A 19350-nucleotide genomic window follows, 5' to 3' on the forward strand; every position below is an offset into this window, starting at 1 on the left:
ACTGCATGTCTAAGGAGCTTTAGGGGCGGGGCGGGGGGGCGGGGGCTGGGCCTCCTTCCCTTCATCCTTAAGGTCATGCTAAACTCCATGTCTTTTAGGGAGATCAAGGGCAAGATGGAGCTGCAGGGCCTCCGGGGCCCCCCGGACCACCTGGGGCCCGTGGCCCTCCTGGTGACACGGGGAAAGACGGGCCTAGGGGGACTCAAGGCCCAGCGGTAAGAAAAGACATGGAGTTGGGGCATCCCAACTTTGGCCCTGTACTGACCCAACCCCAAACCCTGACCCCAGAGCCAACCTCAAATCCCAGTTCAAACCGTAGTTCAAACCCAACCCCAACCTTCACCCCAATCCAGACACAGAACCTAAACCCAACCTTAACTTGAAGCCCAATCCCAATTCAAATCCTGTCTGTGACTCTAGATCTGAGCCCCAACCCAGTCCCTTGCCCCAACCAAGCCTAACTCTAACAGTGACCTCGTTCCTCACCCCCAACAAGACCTTGGCCCCAAACTCATTCCCAAGTCCGGATTCATGCCTCCAATTCACACTATTACCCCGATCCTGATCCTGACTCCCTGTAGACTCTGACGCTGACTCCAAACCAAGATTGATGTCCCAAATAGTCCCATAGCCCCTGACCTTAGCTGCAGTCAGCCCCAGTCATCACCCCAACTCTCCCCCCCCCCCGCAGACAGTCTTCTCCAGCCCCGCTTCCCCTGCCTGCCCATAGTGACTCGTTAGACTCAGCTTCCTCCTGAAGTCCTAACCCAAACCCTGAAGGCCTCACACACCTCACTCAAACACCCCCAACCCTACCCCAAGGACCCCAGCCTGTCCTTCCCTTCCAAGACAGAACCCAGTCCTCCACCCAAATGCCCCAGGGTCCCCTATCAGGGTAGCTCTGCAGTCGGCCTGCCCCTTCCTTGTTGTGTTAGACACAAGACTCCATAAGCCTCAACCTGCTCATCTGTGAGGTATAGACACCAACCCCCACTTAGCAGAGTTCAGGGAAGATGAATTGCAATTATGTACTTAGAGCCCCAGCTGTAAGATGTGGGCTCAGTTAATGTGACATCCTTGAGTCCCTCAGTGCTGTTCTCCTGTTACCTCAGGGTCCCAAGGGAGAGCCTGGACAAGATGGCCAGACGGTGAGTATCGGGGCATTTCCAAGGCCTGGGGCTGGCAGAGCTGTAGTTCCCAGACCCGGATGTTAAACCCCTTTCTAACATACATCTGGGATGCCTACGTGTGTACATGCATGTGTATGGGTGCACGCATGTGGCCAGGCACTGTTGGCTCTCAACCATCATCCAGGCTACTCAGGAGGCTGAGATGTAAAGATCATGGTTCAAAGCCAGCCAGAATGGGGATGTCGATAAGACTCTTATCTCCAGTTGAATCCCAGAAAGCTGGAAGCAGAGCTGAGGCTCAAGTGGTAGAGTGCCAGCCTTGAGCACAAAAAGCTAAGGGACAGCACCAGGATTGTGAGTTCAAGTCTCAATAACAGCACGCGCACACACACACACACACACACAAAGTAAGATCATGTTTAACCCCTTCTCTTGTTCCAGGGCCCTCAGGGACCCCCAGGACCCAAGGTGAGTTTCCTCATCCCTTTCCCCATCTCAAGTGATAGTCTCCCTCACCACCACCCCTCCCTTTATCCACTGAAGCAAGCATGGTAGGGTTGAGAGTCTCAATTCCATGACCATGGGCAGGAGAGAAGGTGAGGGAAACGTGCAGAATTGCTTCTTGTCCGGAATGTCAAGAAGTAGCTGGAGAGATGGGCAGGGGCTGCGGAGAGGGTGAGGACAGGGCGTCCCCATAAGAAAGGTGTCTCTGTCCCCAGGAAGTCCTGTCTGTGGGCAGCTGATCTGTTCTATCACACACACACACTAGTTCCCAGCAAACTGCCCCATCCGGGAAACTTTCCCTAAATTTCTTTCCATCTTCCCAACTCTGTGGTGAATGGGTGGATGGATGGATGGGTATCCATCCATTCACCTGTCCGTTATTTATATACACATACTTGCTGAGGCTTGCTCAGGACTAGGGCACAGACATAGATCTGACCCCACCCCTGCCCTACAAGGCTAGGAGGAAGGAACTGCTTTTGCCCTAGGCTGGTGTTAGGATTGGTTTATTGTGCTGGAAAGGGAGGAGCCATCTGGCCACCAGAGGGTGTGGCCAGGTGTCCAAGTGTGGTGGCTATAACTCTAGCTGTTCCCTCCTCAGGGGGAGGATGGGACACCCAGCCAACCAGGGCCCCCCGGACTCCCAGGGCCCAAGGTATGTACACGCCCTTCCCCTCCGGTCCTTACCCCCTCCCTCCCTCCTTCCACAGTGGCCTGGCAATGCCCCTATCTCTGCCCTTTTATATCCTGGGGGACATGGGAGCTGATGGCCAGGGCAGGAAGCAGAAAGGCCTTGGGCCCCAATGCTGGAAGGGCTGACATCTTCCCCAAGCCATCTGTCCCTCAAGTCCTCTTTCTTCCTACCTTAGATGACCCGCTCTCTGCCCTGTCCCCAAGCTGGGACCTAGGTGTCATCTGTATACCTTCCTCAACCCTGAGCTGCCCCCAACTATGTGCCAAGACCCAGACTAGAAGGCAATAGCCTGGTCCTGAGTTCCTCCCCCTACCCGGTGCATTCAGTGGGGGGGCCTGCTCACCCCCATCACTGGGAGCCTTTCTGTTTCAGGGTGAGCCCGGCAGTGTGGGACCCCAAGGAGAGAGCGGCATGGATGGTGGCCCAGGACTAAAGGTGACATTAGTGCTCTGCTCTAGCCCCTGAAGGCCCATTACCCAGTTGAAAGAGGGGAGAGAGGAGGAGGAGAGAGAGAGAGAGAGAGAGAGAGAGAGGTGATTTAGCTAGGGGGTTCTGATCAGTAATATCTTGGGCTCAATCAGAGGCTGATCTGGGGGGCCGTGACAGTAGATTGGAGTATGTGACAAGGCCTTAATCAGGCCTGGCTCTGTGCTTACCCACTGTGTCCCCTGGCCCTCGTGTCCCCAGCTCCATACACTGTGGGTCACAGGTGGGCATGGTGGGTCCCCTCCCTGGAAGGTGGTTCCAGTTTATAAGCTGTTAGGACTCTAGCACATGGGCACTTAGGGGAGCAGGAACTGGAGGTGAGGCGGGGCAGGGGTGTAGAGGGAACTGTATACCACCAGCAACCATGTATCTCCACAGGGTGAGCCTGGCCACCCAGGTGCCGACGGAGCCCCGGGGCCCCGGGTAAGCAGCCTCCTCATGGCAGAGGGATCCAGGGACCCAGAGGAGCCATGGAACTGCAGGAGCTGGGCACCTTCTTTAGTGTTTTAATTGATTAGGGTTGGCTGGCACTGGAGCTTGAATCCAGGCCTTCTCACCAGGAGCAAATCCATACACAGACCTTTTGTTAGCAGCCATGAGAGCTGACCTGTAGGTTGACCTCCAGATCCCATCCTTGGCTGTGTCACCCCTCAAGTCTCGTCCCCTCAAGCATTCCCAAGCTGGCCTTGTGGGTGGCTGGGATAGGGATTAGGCTCTGGGTGTGGGGTTGGTATCTTCTACTCTGTGCAAGGAGCTGACATTGGGCAGGAACCAAAGAGCTTCTGACTCCTCTGTTTCCTGGGGAAGGGGAAGAAGCGCTGCACCCACCACTGAAGCTCTTCCCGGAAATTTTACTTTTCTATTTCAGGGTCCCCAGGGCCTCAAAGGTGAGCAAGGAGACACAGTGGTGATCGACTACGATGGCAGGATCTTGGATGCCCTAAAGGTAGGAATCTGGTAGGCCCAGAGGCACCCTGAATGCCCATTCCTGAGGGAACAGTGGTTTGCTTTACATATTAGTCTTGTACTTCTTTACACAAAGAACCAGGAGCAGCTTGGCACAAAGGCCTCTATACCTGGTATTGAACCCCACATGGCTAAGAGATCTGCTGTGAATACAGCTCATGTGACCCCTGAGCTCCCCAGAGACCGAAGCAAAAAGGGAAACTCCTCTCTCTCTCTCTCTCTGGGATAGGAAGCAGTGTATTTCCCAATTGCTATGCCTAGCAATGTCTCCTGAGGCCTTTCTAGGGATCGTTGGCCAGAAGGCTATGTTCTAATAACTGCTGTGAAATGGAGGACAAGAGAGGCCAGGGCTATTGCAGGAACCCTGGGCCGGGTGTGGCCTCCAATCCCTGCACAGTCCCTGGCCTACCTGGGGTGAGTGTAGACCAGTGCAGAGTGAAGTCAAGTGCCAGCTGCTCATGGGTACCAAGAGAAAGAGCTGCGGTGAGGGGTGGAATAGTTATCAGAGGGCACACCGGACATTGGCACGTGACCCCACTGAGCTTCCATTCAATTATCTCCTACAGGCCTCAGAGAAGTACATGTTGATGGTAACTGTGGCCAATCCAGGCCTGCACGGTGTAGTGTGATGTGTGGTGTGGTGTGGTGTGGTGTGGCCTGAGGGCCTGCACATGCATGGTGTGCCCCGGGCTGGCTGGTAGAAGCCCTATAAGTGCAGGGTAGTCAGGAGTTGGATGTGATATCTCAGTGGAGACACCAATGGGAGCAGGTTGGGAAGAGGAGGGGAAGAGATAAGGACTAGAGATTGTCAGGTTCTGGGAAGCTGTATGGGGTGTCGCCCGGGTGAGGAGCATGAGCCTGGATGTTGGCAATGAGCTGTGGTAGGCAGGTGACCTGTGGAAAAGCGTGGGTTGGGACAGCATTTAGAAATGGGGTCACTGTGTCTGAGGAACTCCTGGGGACAGCAGACAGCAGGGAACAGGGGTCAGAAGGCCAGCACTCACAGGATAGACAGACAGGGCAGGGCTGGGCCACTTTCTGGATGTGATTATCTGCTGCCCCTGAACATCACCGGGAGATTTCAGCTTGCTTGGAAACACAGTAGGGAGCCATTACAGAACTGTGAGCAGGAGAGTATTGTGAAGAAATCCTTATTGCAGGGAGACGGGCTCTGAGGGACAGAGGAATTCTGGGCCCAACACTGTGGTATCTTATCAAATGCCTGATGCCCATCCTGGGGATCAGTCCAAGCTGAGTGGGAAGTGGGCAGCAGGTCTCTTGGTCTGGCTGGACAAAGCTTTGGCCCCGAGTGTTGGTCTGGGTGGGCAGTGGGGGAAAGCCCTGACTCACCACTGACTGGCTTGACTTTCATACACACTCAGGGTCCTCCTGGTCCACAGGGAGCCCCAGGACCACCAGGGGTGCCCGGAGCCAAGGTCAGTACCCATGCTGCTACAGGGTCCCCAAACCCTCTCTCCAAGGCCACTCCCCGATGCCCTACTCTCCTGTGTCTGTTCCTGGGGCTCAGAAGAAAAGGGCCCTATACCTCCCTAACCAATGGGACTGCCTCTTTCCCTGGGTGCTAGCTCCTCCCACCCCCCCCCCCCCACAGAAGCCTCAGACACACATTGAAACACTGAAAGTGGTCCAGCAGGTCATCATGGCAAGTTGTACATAAATGTCCACATCTGTAGCTGCCTACTCCTCAACCTGCTTCCTAGGTGTCTCAGGAGAAAGACTTTACCCAAGAATTTTTTCCCTTTTTTTTCAATTATTGCTATTATGAAGGTGAGGGGTCACAGTTACCTAAATCAGGTAATGAGTACTTTTTTTTTTCTTGGACAGTCATGGGGCTTGAATTCTGGGATTGGGCACTGTCTCTAAGTTCTTCAGCTCAAGGCAAGCGCTCTACTGCTTGAGCCACAGTGCCACTTCCAGTTTTCTAGTGGTTTATTGGAGATAAGAGTCTCACAGACTTTCCTGCCCCGGCTGGCTTTGAGCTGTGATCCTCAGATCTCAGCCTCCTGAGTAGCTAGGATGACAGGCGTGAGCCACCAGCGCTGGGCTATGAGTCCATTTCTTTTTGGACAATGTCATCCCTTCCCTCGCTCTCTCCCAGTTTTTCCCTCTTTCCATCCACGAGTTGTATAGTTTATTTTCAGCATAGTGTCCAGTGAGTAGCACTGCTGCATTTGTTCACTCTTTGTCCATCGATTTCTGTGCCCCTGCTTACCTTTCCCAAAGACAGATGAATGAACAAACAAGACAAAAGGAAAAGAAAACAAAAACAGCAACAAAGAAAAAAAAACAGCCTTTTTTCCATTTCCTGGAGTTCATTTCTATAAATATTATTTTGTATGATCAGATACACATAGGCATTGCACTTTTGTGTTCCTCTCCTAAGAGTTTCCTCCTTCGGTCTCACTGTGTGTCCCTAACTCCTTTTAATTTCTGTCCTCTCCCAGGGTGAGCTCGGATTGCCCGGCGCCCCAGGAATTGATGGAGAGAAGGTCTCTGTGCCTTTTATTTCCTTGCTGATATTGGTGCTATGTAATCCACTGTGTGCATGTATGCGTGTGTGTGTGTGTGCACGTGTGCATGCATGTGCATGCACAGCTGCACAGGTAGATGTCTCAAAGACATCATTCTGGAAAGGGGTAAGAGAGAGGCCACAGGATAGGGTGGCTTTAAGTATGAAGTCTGGAGCTGAACTCCTGTAAGCACTTCAGCAAGGTGCTGACCTTCTGAAGTCTGCACATCTCACCAGTTGCCCGTGGCTCACACCTGTCATCCTAGCTACTCAGGAGGCTGAGATCTGAGGATCATGGTTTCAAAGCCAGCCCAGGCAGGAAAGCCAATGAGACTCATCTCCAGCTAACCACCAGAAAACCAGAAGTGGCACTGTGGCTCAAGTGGTAGAGCGCTAGCCTTGAGCTGAAGAGCTGAAGGACAGCTCCCAGGCCCAGAGTTCAAGCCCCACTACCAACAACAACACAAAAAGGTCTGCACATCTCTGTCTCCACCTTGTGAACTAGAGAATGTACAAATCCATTCATAGCCTGCCAGTCACTGTTAGTCTTACTGTAGGTGTACCCATGTGTGAGAGCATACACTGATAATGCACATATGATTTGATAGCTAACGGTGTCTTTTTTGTGTATGTGCCAATCCTGGGGCTTGAACTCAGGGCCTGGATGCTACCCCTCAAGTCTAATGTCCTACCGCTTGAGCCACAGCTCCACTTCCAGCTTTTGGGTGGTTAATTAGAGATAAGAGTCTCATGGACTTTTCTGCCCCAGCTATCTTCTGTGATCCTCCGATCTCAGCCTCCTGAATAGCTAGGATGACAGACAGGAGCCACGCCACTGGCGCACTGCCTTAGTCTGTGGTACATCTTGGACCTAAAAGGCTGAGTGATGGAAAGCCGTAACTCGGGTCCTGAGATGGAAGCCCAGACTTGGTCCCCTTGAATGCCCCCGAGTGGCCATTCCAGTCCCACAGGGACTAAGCTACCTACACCCCAAGCATACAAGGAGGCAGAGGTGGTGGGGGTCCCCTTCCCAGCTCCCCTATGAACTTAGCCAAGGTTCCCAAGCTGTCTGGACTGGAGGTGGGGACCTGTTAAGTAGAAAGGGGCAGGGCGGGGGCCGCTCCAGCCTAGCCCTGAGTATGTTCAGGAACCTCACTGGGGTGAGGGAAGAAAGAATGCCTGCTGATCCCCACTGACTCCTTGTTCTGGTGGTTTGCAGGGTCCCAAAGGACCAAAAGGGGACCCAGGAGAGCCTGGGCCAGCCGGAGCCAAAGGGGAAGCCGGCGAGATGGGCTTGTCGGGCCTCCCGGTGAGTGGCTGGATCGGGCCCCACCTAGTGACCAATCCTGGAGTTACTGCTGAGAATGTGCGCCCACTGGTGACTACTAGGGGCAGGGGTGAAGTGGAGCAGGGCAGAGTCCCTGCACTCAGCTGGACTTGGCCACCGAGGTTCTCGCCAGTGCCCCCCCCTGACAGACTCAGTTTCCCTGCTACCAGCATAGGAATAATCATTTTCCACTCCTACAAGACGATGCTGCGGGGAGGGGGTGGGGGGGGAGGTAGCTGGTTGCCATGAGGGATGATTGTACGTTAAGTAGGAAGGACTCACAGACTACCCTACCCTACCCTGCAGGGTGCTGACGGCCCCAAGGGAGAGAAGGGAGAGTCAGCCTCTGAAAGCCTGCAGGAAAGACTGGTAAGAGGATACTGAGGCTCAGGGATCAGCCCCAGGCTTGGTGGGTCCCTGAGCCTGGAGACACAAAGGCCAAACCCAGCACAGTGGGGGAGGGGAGCAATGGAGCCTCTGGCTGTGTGGCCCATCCAAGGACCCGAAGACCAGCTGGTGGGGCTCTAAGGAGCCATACCCACGACTCAGCTTTGATGCCCAGCCTGTGGTGCGCTCCAGTGCGTGGGTAGTTGAGGGATGGCAGGGCAAGGGGTAACAAACCCATCTCTCACCCTTCCTAGGCCCAGATCATAGTGGAGCCAGGCCCCCCAGGCCCCCCAGGCCCCCCAGGTCCCATGGTAAGGACACTGTTTATTTATTTACCAAGAAGGCAGTAGACCTAAACCTTGGAGCAGTAGCAGAGGGGAGGCCAGGGTTCCTCTTGGGGGAAGGGACAGGGCCACGGGGACCAGTGAATGGTCCCTGTACCAGGATGGTGCTGCCCTGAAGTTTGTACCCATTTGGACAGCTTCTCCATCTGCTTTCTGACCTGCATTCTCCTTCTCCAGGGCCTTCAGGGGATCCAAGGTCCCAAGGTGAGTGAGTGGAGACCCCCTCTTCTTGCTCAGAATCCCAGTGAGCCTTGCTGAACCAGGCACCAATGGCTCACATCTACTCCTGAGGATTGTGGTTCAAAGCCAGCCCAGGAAGGAAAATCTGTGAGACTCTTATCTCCCATTAACCAGCAAAAATCCAGAAGTGGAGTTTGTGCCACCAAAAAAGTCAAGGGATAGCGCCCAGGCCCTGAGTTCAAGCCCCAGGACCAGCACAAAGGAGGGGGGGGGGAGTTGCTAATGGGTGAAGTATGAAATATGACCCAATCCTGAATCTTCCAGGGCTGATCATTGAGCGGGCAGAATTGATGGTCCCCCTTGGACCAGAACTGATGTCCTGAGTGCCACCCTTCCCCCCACAAAGCTTGGGGCTCTGTTCTTTTCCTTCCCCCACTTCTTCCTGGGGGGTCCACTTTGTGTCTTCCCTGGCCCATCTCACCCCTTTCCTGCGTTTCTCTGCACCCGCCGCTTGCCCATGCACATCTGTCTCTCCATTGCCCGAGGCCTAAACACCAAGTGAAGTCTTGGGTTTGATGTCAGTTTCACAATGCCATGTTGTCTGCCCTTAAAACCCCCAGTGTGGTCTACCCGTGTGCCTGTCCCAGCGAGGCAGGCAGAGAAGGGGAGGCCAGCTGGCCTCATCCCTTGTCTGGTTCTGTCTCATTACCCCAAGGGCAGAGCACCTTCATGTCTCCCCAGCCCAAAGGTGAGATTAGGGCATGGGTGGGGTTGCTCTGAGTTATGGAATCCCAACCTAAGGCCGAGCGTGTGAGCCAAGGCCTCCACAGATCTCACTCAGCACAGACAGCTGCTGTCAGGGACCTGGTCCAAGGCCCAGCCCAGGGACCGGAGAGATAGCCAGCCTGCCACTGCCCATCTGTGCCTCTGAGTTTGGCCCTGCCCTTCTGCGTGCTTTCCTTGTCTGTGCGTGACCAGAGCCCCCCAGCATGGCTGAGGGAGCCCCTGTGTGGTCAAAGGGAACATGTCTCACGAGCCTCCTCTCATAACACATTTTATAATGGTATTGACTTTAAGTATTTGAACAAAGGGGTTACAGTTCTACATGTCAGTTGATGAGTACAATGTATCCTGATGGAGATCACCCCCTCCATCTTTCTCCCACATCCTGCCCACCTCTACTCATCCCCTCAACTTTTCTAGTTCTGGATATATATATGTGTGTGTGTGTGTGTGTGTGTGTGTGTGTGTGTGTGTGTTATGATTGTATTCTTCCACCCTTCCTCTCTGTGACCTCAAACTCCTCTCCACACACACCTCAAGCTCAAGCCTCTTTATATTTATCTTGCTCTTAACAAAGTTTTTGTTTGTTTGATTGGTTGGTTGGTTGGTTGGTTGGTTTGGTCCTAGGACTTGAACTCTGGGCCTGGGCACTGTCTCTCAGCTCTTCAGATCAAGGCCAGCGCTCTAACACTTCAGCCACAGCGCCACTTTCTGTTTTCTGGTGGTTCATTGGAGATAAAGAGTCTCACAGACTTTGCTGCTCAGGCTGGCTTTGAACTGCCATCCTCCGATCTCAGCCTCCTGAGTAGCTAGGATTACAGGCGTGAACCACCAGTGCCCAGCTCTTAACAAAATACATAGTTTTTTTTTTTTTAATGTTTTAAAAGGGAACAGTCCACACCCAACACTGCCTCCATTCTTGCCAGGGAGGAAGCTGGAGTCTGTCCCTACGCCCCCTCCCCCCCCGAGCCCTCTCCATGAACACCCTGGCTTCCACATAGGCCCCAAGCTCCCTTCTCCTGTCCTGCTCACTCCTTGATTAGTTTCCCCATTGGCTTCTAGGGCTTGGATGGAACAAAAGGAGAGAAAGGTGCACCAGGCGAGAGAGGACCCCATGGCCTGCCTGTGAGTGTCCTGAGCCTTGTTTGTCACTAAGATGTCCCACCCCTTTTCTGCCATGCCTCTTCACCTACTCCTTTTTGACCCAGGGACCTGTTGGCCCACCAGGCCTTATTGGACTGCCAGGAACCAAAGGAGAGAAGGTAACACGTGATCTGGCCAACCTCTCCACCCCACCCCACCCCACCCACCCCAGCTGTGGGCAAGAAGAGCCATTGAGGTTCAACCCCTGTACCCTGCTGGGTCTCGGCACCTCACAGGGCCAGGGGCCTGGGACTGTGTGATACCGTCTGTCTCTGCTGGAATGTTCAGAGGGTCTCCCTGTCCCCCCCATGCCACAGGAATGGTCTCCCCAGAAGCTGTGCTCCCCTCCCAGCTCCTCACACTCCCCCTCTCCTATGTCTCTCCTCAGGGCAGACCTGGGGAGCCCGGACTCGATGTAAGTAACTAGACACCTTCTGTGTGTGTGTCCTCTGCCCCCATTGTCCATGTAGAACCCAATCTGTGACCCCCATCCCCCAGGACACAGACTAGAGCAAGTGTTCTGGGATGGATGATAGAGGACAAATAGATGGATGGATGGATGGATAAGTGAATGGGTGGGATGATGGATTGGTAAGTGAATGAATAAATAAGCGGATGGATAATGGATGGTGAATGGTAGATCGATGAGTGAATGGACAAGCGAATGGATGGATGTTGGATGGATGAATGGATGACTTCTTGCAGTAGGGAGCTGGGGAGAGCAATGAGGGGCCTGTTGCAGCCTCCAGCTAGGGCGGTATTGTGGGAAAGAGAGCAAAGGAAGCTTGAGCCTGGTGTTGATTCTGTCAGGCATCCTTTGGTTTCAGAGCATAAACAAAACCTAGTTGAAACTAGTTTGAAATGACTCAGAACTGAAAAGTCTGGAGGTTCATCACATGCATCCAGGCCACTTTCCCCACCCCACCCCCCTGCGGCCTCTGCTTCCCCTGGGTGGGAATCACTGGAGGGAAAGGAGAGCCAGCAGCTCCTGACCTGCATCTTGCAAAACCCAAATGCACAAAGGAAGAATGGTCCTGCTCTCCTGCTAGAAGAAAGCCTTTGGCTGTCTTTGAGCAACACTGGGCCATAGGAATGCTGTCTCCATCAACCAGGCTCTGTCCAGGGCAGGTCTTTGAGTGGAATCAGTGGGTTGTGGTGAGGGATGGTGCTTCCAGAACAATCTCATTGCTCTTGTGAGGGAAATGTGACCAGAGGTAAGGCTGCAGGAATTCTGGTGACTTCCCTGGACTTGAAAGCAAGAACATTACCTTGGGGAGCAAGTGTGGGCCCAAAAGAAAGTGCTGGTGGAGGTGCTTGCCTGAGAGGGCTGGGTTCCACCCATGACACAGCCACAACACTGAACCCCATCAGGGTCTGACCCAGGATGGGCCTAAGGAATTTCCATGTGCCCGCTGCCCATGGCTCCTGCCTGTAATCCTAGCTACTCAGAAGCCTGAGAGCTGAGGATTGCAGTTCAAAGCCAGCCCAGGCAGAAAAGTCCGTGAGACTCTTATCTCCAATTAACCACCAGAAAGCCAAAAGTGGACTGTGGTGCAAGTGATAGCGTGCCAGCCTTGAGCAAAAAAGGTGAGGGAGAATACCCATGCCCTGAGTTCAAGTCCCAGAACTGGCATAAAATGAGGAAGAGGAGAAGGAGGAAGAAGAAGAGGAGGAGAGGAGAATGAGGAGGACGAGAAGGAGGAGGAGGAAGAGAGGAAGAAGGAGGAGGGGAAGGAGGGGAAGGAGGAGGAGGAGGAGGAGGAGAGTGGCCATGGCTACCTTGTAGGAGGCCTGGGCGCTCAGGGTGGCATCTCAAAGCCTTGTCCAGCTTCTCTGCCTGGAAAGCCCCCTGGGCCTCTCCCCGCAGGACTCCACGCAGATATCAACCTTGCTCCCACGTTTCTTTTTACCCCCATTTTGATTTAAAAACCAGCCCTATCCCTACTACGCTGCCCTCCATGATCTGCCCCAGTAGACACAAAGGCAGACCAGAACATGTCAAATCCATTTCTCTGTCACCAGTGCCAGTCTGCCTCTGTCCCCAGCATCCCAGCTTTGGTTAGGTATCTGGACAGACAGAGGGAAGGACAAATGAATGTTGTACCACACTGTTGTGCTTTTTTTTCTTTTTTTGCCCTGGCTAGCTTCAGACCATGATCCATGATCCTTCTCCCTACAGCCTCCCACAGAGTGGGGATTATAGTGGTGACCCACCTGCCCAGATTATGGAGATGAGGTCTCCCTACATTTTTGCCCTGGCTGGCCTTAAACTGCAATCCTCCTGACCTCTGCCTCCCCAGTCACTGGGATTACAGGTGTGAGCCACCGTGGCTGGCTCTCATTTTCAGGTTTAACCTTTAATCCTTTTGCCAGGGTTTCCCTGGACCCCGAGGAGAGAAAGGTGAACGAAGTGAACGTGGAGAGAAGGTGAGGGCCCTGGGGAAAGAGGGAGGGATGCAGGAGTTGGGGACAAGGAGAAGCCAGCCAAGAGAAGCTGGGGGCAGAGCGAGGATGAGCAAGGCAGGACAGGATTGAAGCTGGGGCTAGGGCTTTTGTGGCTACAAGAACTGAAGACTGGCAACCATGACTAACACACCATCCCTTCTTCTTGTGCAGGGGGAACGGGGTGTCCCCGGCCGGAAAGGAGTAAAGGGTCAGAAGGGAGAGCCGGGCCCTCCAGGCCTCGACCAGCCATGTCCTGTGGTAGGTGTCCAAACAGGACAGCGCTCCAAGCCACCACAGCCTTCATTTGTGACAGCGGCTCTCGCTCTTCCCTGACCCAGCATCAGCCTGGCTGAAGGACGGAGCAATGTGTGGAGGTGGAGGCCCAGTCATGGGCAGAATCTGTTTGCTGGGGTCCCCCATTTACACAGTCTCAGAGCAACTCAAGTGGGCGCCTGTCTTGGGCCATTTTAGGCTAAGAGTAGAGAAGGGCCAGGCCAGGCTTTACACGGCATTGTGGGTATTTTTGGGGGTGCCCTGGAAGGAAGCTGGGGGCTGGGAGGGAAGTTTGACAGTCACAGACAAGTTGCTCTGCAGACAGAGCCTACAAGCCCCCCATCTCTGGCCATGGCTATCTGGATCTCAGAAAGGACTCTTATTCCCCTTTTCTCCTTCCCAGAAGTGTTGTTTCCCAGTCTAGGGAAGCCCACCGTCCTTTGTAATCCTGAAGTCCAGTGCTTTTCCTTCTCCCGGCTTACCTTCTTTCCTACCCCCTTGTGATAGGCCTCAGTAGTCCCCCAGATCCAGTGCGTGGAACCCGCAGAGATCCATTGCTGCCTTCTAGAAGGCAGGGGACTTACATGTCAGGCTCCTCCAGTGGAGCTCAGAAAAGATAAGGGAGAGGAGGGGGACATACAGGTGCTGGTGGCTCACACCTGCAATCCTAGCTACTCAGGAGGCTAAGATCTGAAGATGGTAGTTCAAAGCCAGCCTGAGCAGCAAAGTCCGTGAGACTCTGATCTCCAATGAACCACCAGAAAACAGAAAGTAGTGCTGAGACTCAGAGTGGTAGAATGCTCGCCTTGAGCACCAAAGCTCAAGGACAGTGCCCAGGCACTGAGTTCAAGGCCCACAACCAACCAAAAACAAAAAAAAAAAAACAAAACTGGGTGTCTCCACTAAACTGTTCATATTTATACCCAGCCACCCCAGCAGGGGCCTGGAGACTATGCAGGTGACCAGAGCCAAAGGTCTTATCAATCCTCTGGCCCCCAATGAAGCCCTAAATTTGCCCCTCTGTGTAAATGTGCCCCTCTCCTCCATACAAGAGAGGTGGTAACCCCAGAAGCCAATGAGAAAAAGCCACAAAATGCAGAAGAGATCGGTGCCCACAAAAGAAGAGGCAGGCTGAGTATAGCACCAAACACCTGTAATCCCAGCCCTCAGGAGGCTAAGGTAGAGGCTTGGGAGTTCAAGGGCCAGCCTGGGCTCCATAGCAAGACTATCTCAAAAAAGGCACGTAGAGTGGTCAGGAGGCTCTACAGATCTAGGTGTGGGATCGAGACTTTTCTGCAAGTCAGTGAGCTTTTGTCTTTGAAACAGGACCATCCTCGATGTGGAAACAAGAGAGGGGCCCCTGGCTCTCGGGGCTCAGCCCGGGGCAGCGGGCCCTGCCCTGCGGTATGCAGCCTGGCCTGCTGTGTGCTGTGTGTGTGTGCTGCACTGGGCCAGCGGGGCTGTTTGAGTCCCTCCAGCTCTGCCCCTCCTTCCTTCCTTCTGCCTGCCGGTCCATCCTGCCCCGTGACCCCACCCCCTCTTTGGTCTGCAGCCCGTGTCCCTGGTGTGCACGTGGGGGGGGGGGCGATTATGTGTGTCTGTGCTTTGGAGCAGAGTGGAGTGTTTTCTGCCCCCCTGTGAGCCCCACGATCATTTGCACTTTGTCCCCATCCACCTCCTCTCTCCAGGCTGCCTGAGGAAACCTATCTACCCCCCTTGCCCATGTCTGATGGCTTTACTACCCCCCCCAGACTAGCCATCTTCCCATGCCCAGTGTCCCTCCCTGAGAACCCGAGCACCACCCCCCACCCCCCATCTCAGCTGGAGAGAAGCCACCTCCAGAGCTGTTCTCATAACCCTGCGAGAGGCATCTGTGCCCAAGCCCGGCCTATTACATAACAGTGTCCTAGCCTTGCCCTTAGCAGTCAGAATGTGCTCAGGACCAGTGCCCGAGGGGCCAGCGTGTCCCCCTGGTGGACAGAAGGAGATGTCCACACCTGCCTGGGTGGCAGCTGCCTGGCTGTATCTCCTTATAGAGTTAGGACAGGCGTGTGGGACGTGGAGAGGGGAGCAGTCTCTGTGCTGGTCACTGAATCTTTCTTTCTTTTTCAGGGCCCTGATGGGCTGCCCGTGCCTGGCTGCTGGCATAAGGTACCTTGCAGGGATGAGCCTGGAGGAGTGGGGGAGGAGGGAGGGACTCGAGGATCTCACATGGCATCTGAGCCAGTCAGTGAAAAGCCAGCAGGGCTTCCTGAGGGCTCCGTGACTGACTCCGTCCGTGCTACACTGTGAGTGGGTGAGGCGGGGTCACACCTGTCCCTGAGGAAATGGGCAAGGGGAGGGGATGCCCGAACAGGGTGGCCTGGAAAGAGGCAGAGGGCCACAGGGACCCGTCTAGGCCTCTTGTCACCTTAAGTCTTTCCTCTTTTTTTCCAGTGATCCTCAAGACACCGCTCACAACCTATATAGATCCGTGTGGCCTTTTTTTTTTTTTTAAGTTTTGTAAAAAAATGAAACAGTAATATATTGATCTTCTTTCATGGGATGTGCCACCAGTGGCCTGTGACATTGAACTGTGTCACCCAGCCCCAAAGGACCAGCCCATAAAACTGGCAGGAAAGCCGATGGCTAGTCTGGGGGGGGGGGGGACTGTGTACTTGAAGGGCTCCACCAGACTTGGCTCTCCCAGGAGACGAAGGTGAAGACGCCAGGCTCAGGCGAGGCTGGAAAGACCTAGTCAGGTTGGACCCTCCAGTCACCTGATTCGCAGACCCACAGCTGGCCCACTGCCCTGACAGTGCGGGCTTCCTCAAGTCCCAACATCCGGGTCACTTTGTATCCAGCAAGACTCCCTTTGGTCAGGGGCAGCAGCTGCGCTGGCCCCTCCAGCCTCCAGACTCAGCCATAGCCAAGTGCACCCAGAACTCTGGGTTCACCCGGGCAGGACAAGACTCTCTCCCCAGCACTTGAGGAGGAGGCAAGTGGAAAGCATCCTGAGAAGACTTACCTTTCCCCCTCCCCAAGCCCTGAACGCCTGGGGGCCTGTGTCCTGTGCTCTTGAGAGAGGGCCATGAAGGCCATGACTGCGGGGGACCTAGCAATCCCCGAACATGGACGTGGACGGTCCTAGACTGCACTGGCTGCCACTTCGTGTCTCTGTCACCTCATCCAGGGCAGGGACAGGAAGGGACCTGGCCAGCCCTGAGAAGACACGTCTGTGGTTTGAAGCTTGAGGTCTCATTGGCCCAGAACTCTGTGATCAGTCTGGTCGAAAGGGGATCCTGGATGCGGTGTACAGATCAGGCTGGTCCCTGCCTAAGCAGGAGGTCTGCTGCAGACACACACACACACACACACACACACACACACACACACTCTCTGTGCCCTGACACACACGTCCCCCGCTTCCAAAGGTTCCCAGCACCCAACTCCGTCCCAACCCCTTCTCTCCGCTTTCTATGTAAGTTGTGTAGTAAACCACAAATGTGTGTCCAGGCGGACCTGTCCTGGAAGTACCCTGGACACCCATGACTAAAGTTTCATCCTGGCTGTTGTGGGGTGCACAGAGGAAAGTAGGGGGACTTTGTAGGGCAGGGCCATGCCAGAAACCACAGGATGTCAGGGTAGAGGGGTCAGGACAGAGACCAACGGGGAGTTAGAAGGATACAGGTTCAAGGCCTGGTCCTGCCACATGCCAACAGAGCTCTCAGGCCAGTGACTTGCTGTCTGGTAGTCTCTGGGTGGTCCTCTCCTCTACTTTCCAGGGTGACCGCTGCATCTCAGACCACCCAACGCTTCTGGCTGTAAAAGCTTGCGCATTTCTGTTTCTCTCTTTCAGTTCTGGGGGTTCGTGGGCTCCATTGGGTGATTCTTGCTCAAACTCTCTCTCATCTGATGGTTAATGGTGGCTGTCAGCGAGGGCCAAGGTGTCCAGGCTACCTTGCTGTGGCCTTCCTGAGGCTCACACTTCCTCATAGCACGGTGGCCGCATTCCGATGTGAATGAACCAGGTTAGAGCAAGTCAACGCCATGTCACCTTCCACAGCCAAACCTCCAAAGTCATATGATACCTCTTTCTGCCAGAGTTAGAAGCCTACTCCAGCCTAAGGGGTAATGTAAGGAGTGTCAACAGCCCATTCAAAGGAGAACATGTGGAATAGTAGATCTGACCTTGTGGCGGCCATCTTAGAAGATGCCATCTGTCCCTCCTGCACAAAACGGGACACAATGCTTAAAACCCAGACTGTGAGCTGGGCGGTCCATGCCTATAATTCCAGCTACTCAGGTGACTGAGTTCTAAAAAGAACCATGGTTCAGAGCCAACCCAGACAGAAAAGTCCATAAGACTCTTCTCTCCAATTAGCCAGTAAAAAAGAAGCAGCGGCAGAGGTGTGGCTCAAGTGGTAGAACACCCGCCATGAACAGAAAAAAAAGCCAAGCAATGGCAAAGGACCAGCATTCAAGCCCCAGTCCCAGGTCCACAGTAGCCTTCAGTTGACAATTCATTCTCCACCCAGGAACTTTTTGGTCCCCTCACCAGCATCACCACGGCCAGTTAACATATGGGAAAACTGAAGCTCAGAGAGGGTACTCACCTGGCCAGGGATGCACAGCCAGGAAAGAGGGGCAAGGCCTAGGACAGGGCCAAAGCTCTTGGATGTACTATCTTTTCAAAAGCATTTGGCAGGGCATGACATCTGCTAAATGGCCCCAGGATAATGGGTGGCGAGCAATGAGAGCTTCGTGGAGATAGAAGCCACATGTTTCTGGCTTCAGTCATCCAGAGAAGTCCCTTCCCTGTGTCCTGGTGACAGGATGTGGCCATTCTTGGCTCACTGCTGCCCTCCTGTGGTCTCAGGCCTGCAAACTTCAAGATTACAGCCATGCAGAGTCTTGATGAATTGAGTGTGGGGGTGAGAGGCTTTGGAAGAGCGATTTGTGCAAGGTTCTCAGTCTGGGCCTGGAGGGCACTCTGACTCATAGTTGAGCCTCTGACCACCATCCCAAGAGGAGGAGCTCTGTCAAACCACCTCTTGCCACCCTGCTGTGGTCCGTGGCAGCTAAGCTAACCATTAGAGCCACTGATGAAAGCCAGCTTACCCAGGTAAGCTTCTTGCCCATCCCTACAGTACCACTAGATATGCAAGCATGCTTTGGCTTGTCACTTGATTGGGGGAATACTCCTGGCATTCAGGGAGCAGGGTTGGGGTTAGCGCGTATCTCAAATGCAAGGATGTCCAGTTGAAACCAGATTTCAAGGAATCCCAAGTTAGAGCTAGCCATTCACCCTCATGTGCCAAATAAAGAAACGTGGTGAAGGGCAGAAAAAGGAGATTTATGACATGGCAGCCAGGGGAAGACAGCACTTGAGCACATCTTCAGCTGTCTTCAGAGGTACAGATATTGTTCTCAGGTTAAGAAGGCTTGGGGACCAGGGGGGAGAAAGGTATGCAGAGTTAAAACAGCCCCAAGTCATTAGCTCAGTCTTTGTCCTTGGAGGAGTTCAGGGAAAATTGTTATTCTTTTTATTAGTAGAACCGAACAGAAATGAGGTTTTCTAAGGTACTGCCTGTTGGAGGGGCAGTTTGCCTTCTACACAAAGGTGCTTGTTTGAGTCTTCTGACTCAAAGGACCCAAGCAAAAGCACCTTTTGTCTGTTAATGCAATGATGCATCATAACACTGAGATTGCCTAAGAAACACTGGTCCGAGGTTCAAGTCTCACTCAGCCATTTACACTCATTCTGTGCCTTCTTGGCCACTAATGTCACCTTGAAGGCCAGATATGAGATAACAGAGGTTTACTTAGCCGGAGACCAGAGACCAAAAGGAGTTTTGGGGTGGTTTTATCTGAGCAGCAACAAGGTGAAGCTATAGATAATCTGGACCCAGGATATGACCCTACCTGGTCTGACTTCTATCTGTATCTCCTCTTAATCCTGGACATCCTAGGAGCGGTGGAGATGAGAGCTGGGCCTGGCTACACCCTTCCCATTGCTTATCCTCAACAGGAAGTAATATTTGAGTGCTCTGAGCTGACCCAGGCCAGCTCTGTGGTCTGTGTCTCACCACCAAGGTGGACGGGCCAATATACTGAAAACACTGACTGGAATCCCACTCATACATACATGAAGCTGGGGGTTGGACCTCAGAAAAGGA

General features: G+C 53.8%; 1 protein-coding gene across 1 annotated transcript in view; it reads left to right on the forward strand.

Moving 5' to 3' along the window:
* Positions 1 to 15668, forward strand: part of Col23a1 (collagen, type XXIII, alpha 1) — a 181426-nt gene extending 165758 nt beyond the window's left edge. The window contains exons 10-29 of the mRNA XM_013030894.1: positions 99 to 215; positions 1113 to 1148; positions 1572 to 1598; positions 2236 to 2289; positions 2701 to 2763; positions 3193 to 3237; positions 3683 to 3760; positions 5163 to 5216; positions 6246 to 6290; positions 7530 to 7619; positions 7944 to 8006; positions 8279 to 8335; positions 8546 to 8572; positions 10394 to 10456; positions 10540 to 10593; positions 10863 to 10889; positions 12848 to 12901; positions 13091 to 13177; positions 15305 to 15343; positions 15629 to 15668. Of these exons, the coding sequence (XP_012886348.1) occupies positions 99 to 215; positions 1113 to 1148; positions 1572 to 1598; positions 2236 to 2289; positions 2701 to 2763; positions 3193 to 3237; positions 3683 to 3760; positions 5163 to 5216; positions 6246 to 6290; positions 7530 to 7619; positions 7944 to 8006; positions 8279 to 8335; positions 8546 to 8572; positions 10394 to 10456; positions 10540 to 10593; positions 10863 to 10889; positions 12848 to 12901; positions 13091 to 13177; positions 15305 to 15343; positions 15629 to 15631 (1083 nt within the window). The 3' untranslated portion in view covers positions 15632 to 15668. The remainder of the gene's footprint in view (positions 1 to 98; positions 216 to 1112; positions 1149 to 1571; positions 1599 to 2235; positions 2290 to 2700; positions 2764 to 3192; positions 3238 to 3682; positions 3761 to 5162; positions 5217 to 6245; positions 6291 to 7529; positions 7620 to 7943; positions 8007 to 8278; positions 8336 to 8545; positions 8573 to 10393; positions 10457 to 10539; positions 10594 to 10862; positions 10890 to 12847; positions 12902 to 13090; positions 13178 to 15304; positions 15344 to 15628) is intronic.
* Positions 15669 to 19350: the final 3682 nt, after the last annotated feature.

Source organism: Dipodomys ordii, unplaced genomic scaffold (genome assembly GCF_000151885.1).
Source record: "Dipodomys ordii isolate 6190 unplaced genomic scaffold, Dord_2.0 Scaffold135, whole genome shotgun sequence".
Taxonomy (NCBI): domain Eukaryota; kingdom Metazoa; phylum Chordata; class Mammalia; order Rodentia; family Heteromyidae; genus Dipodomys; species Dipodomys ordii.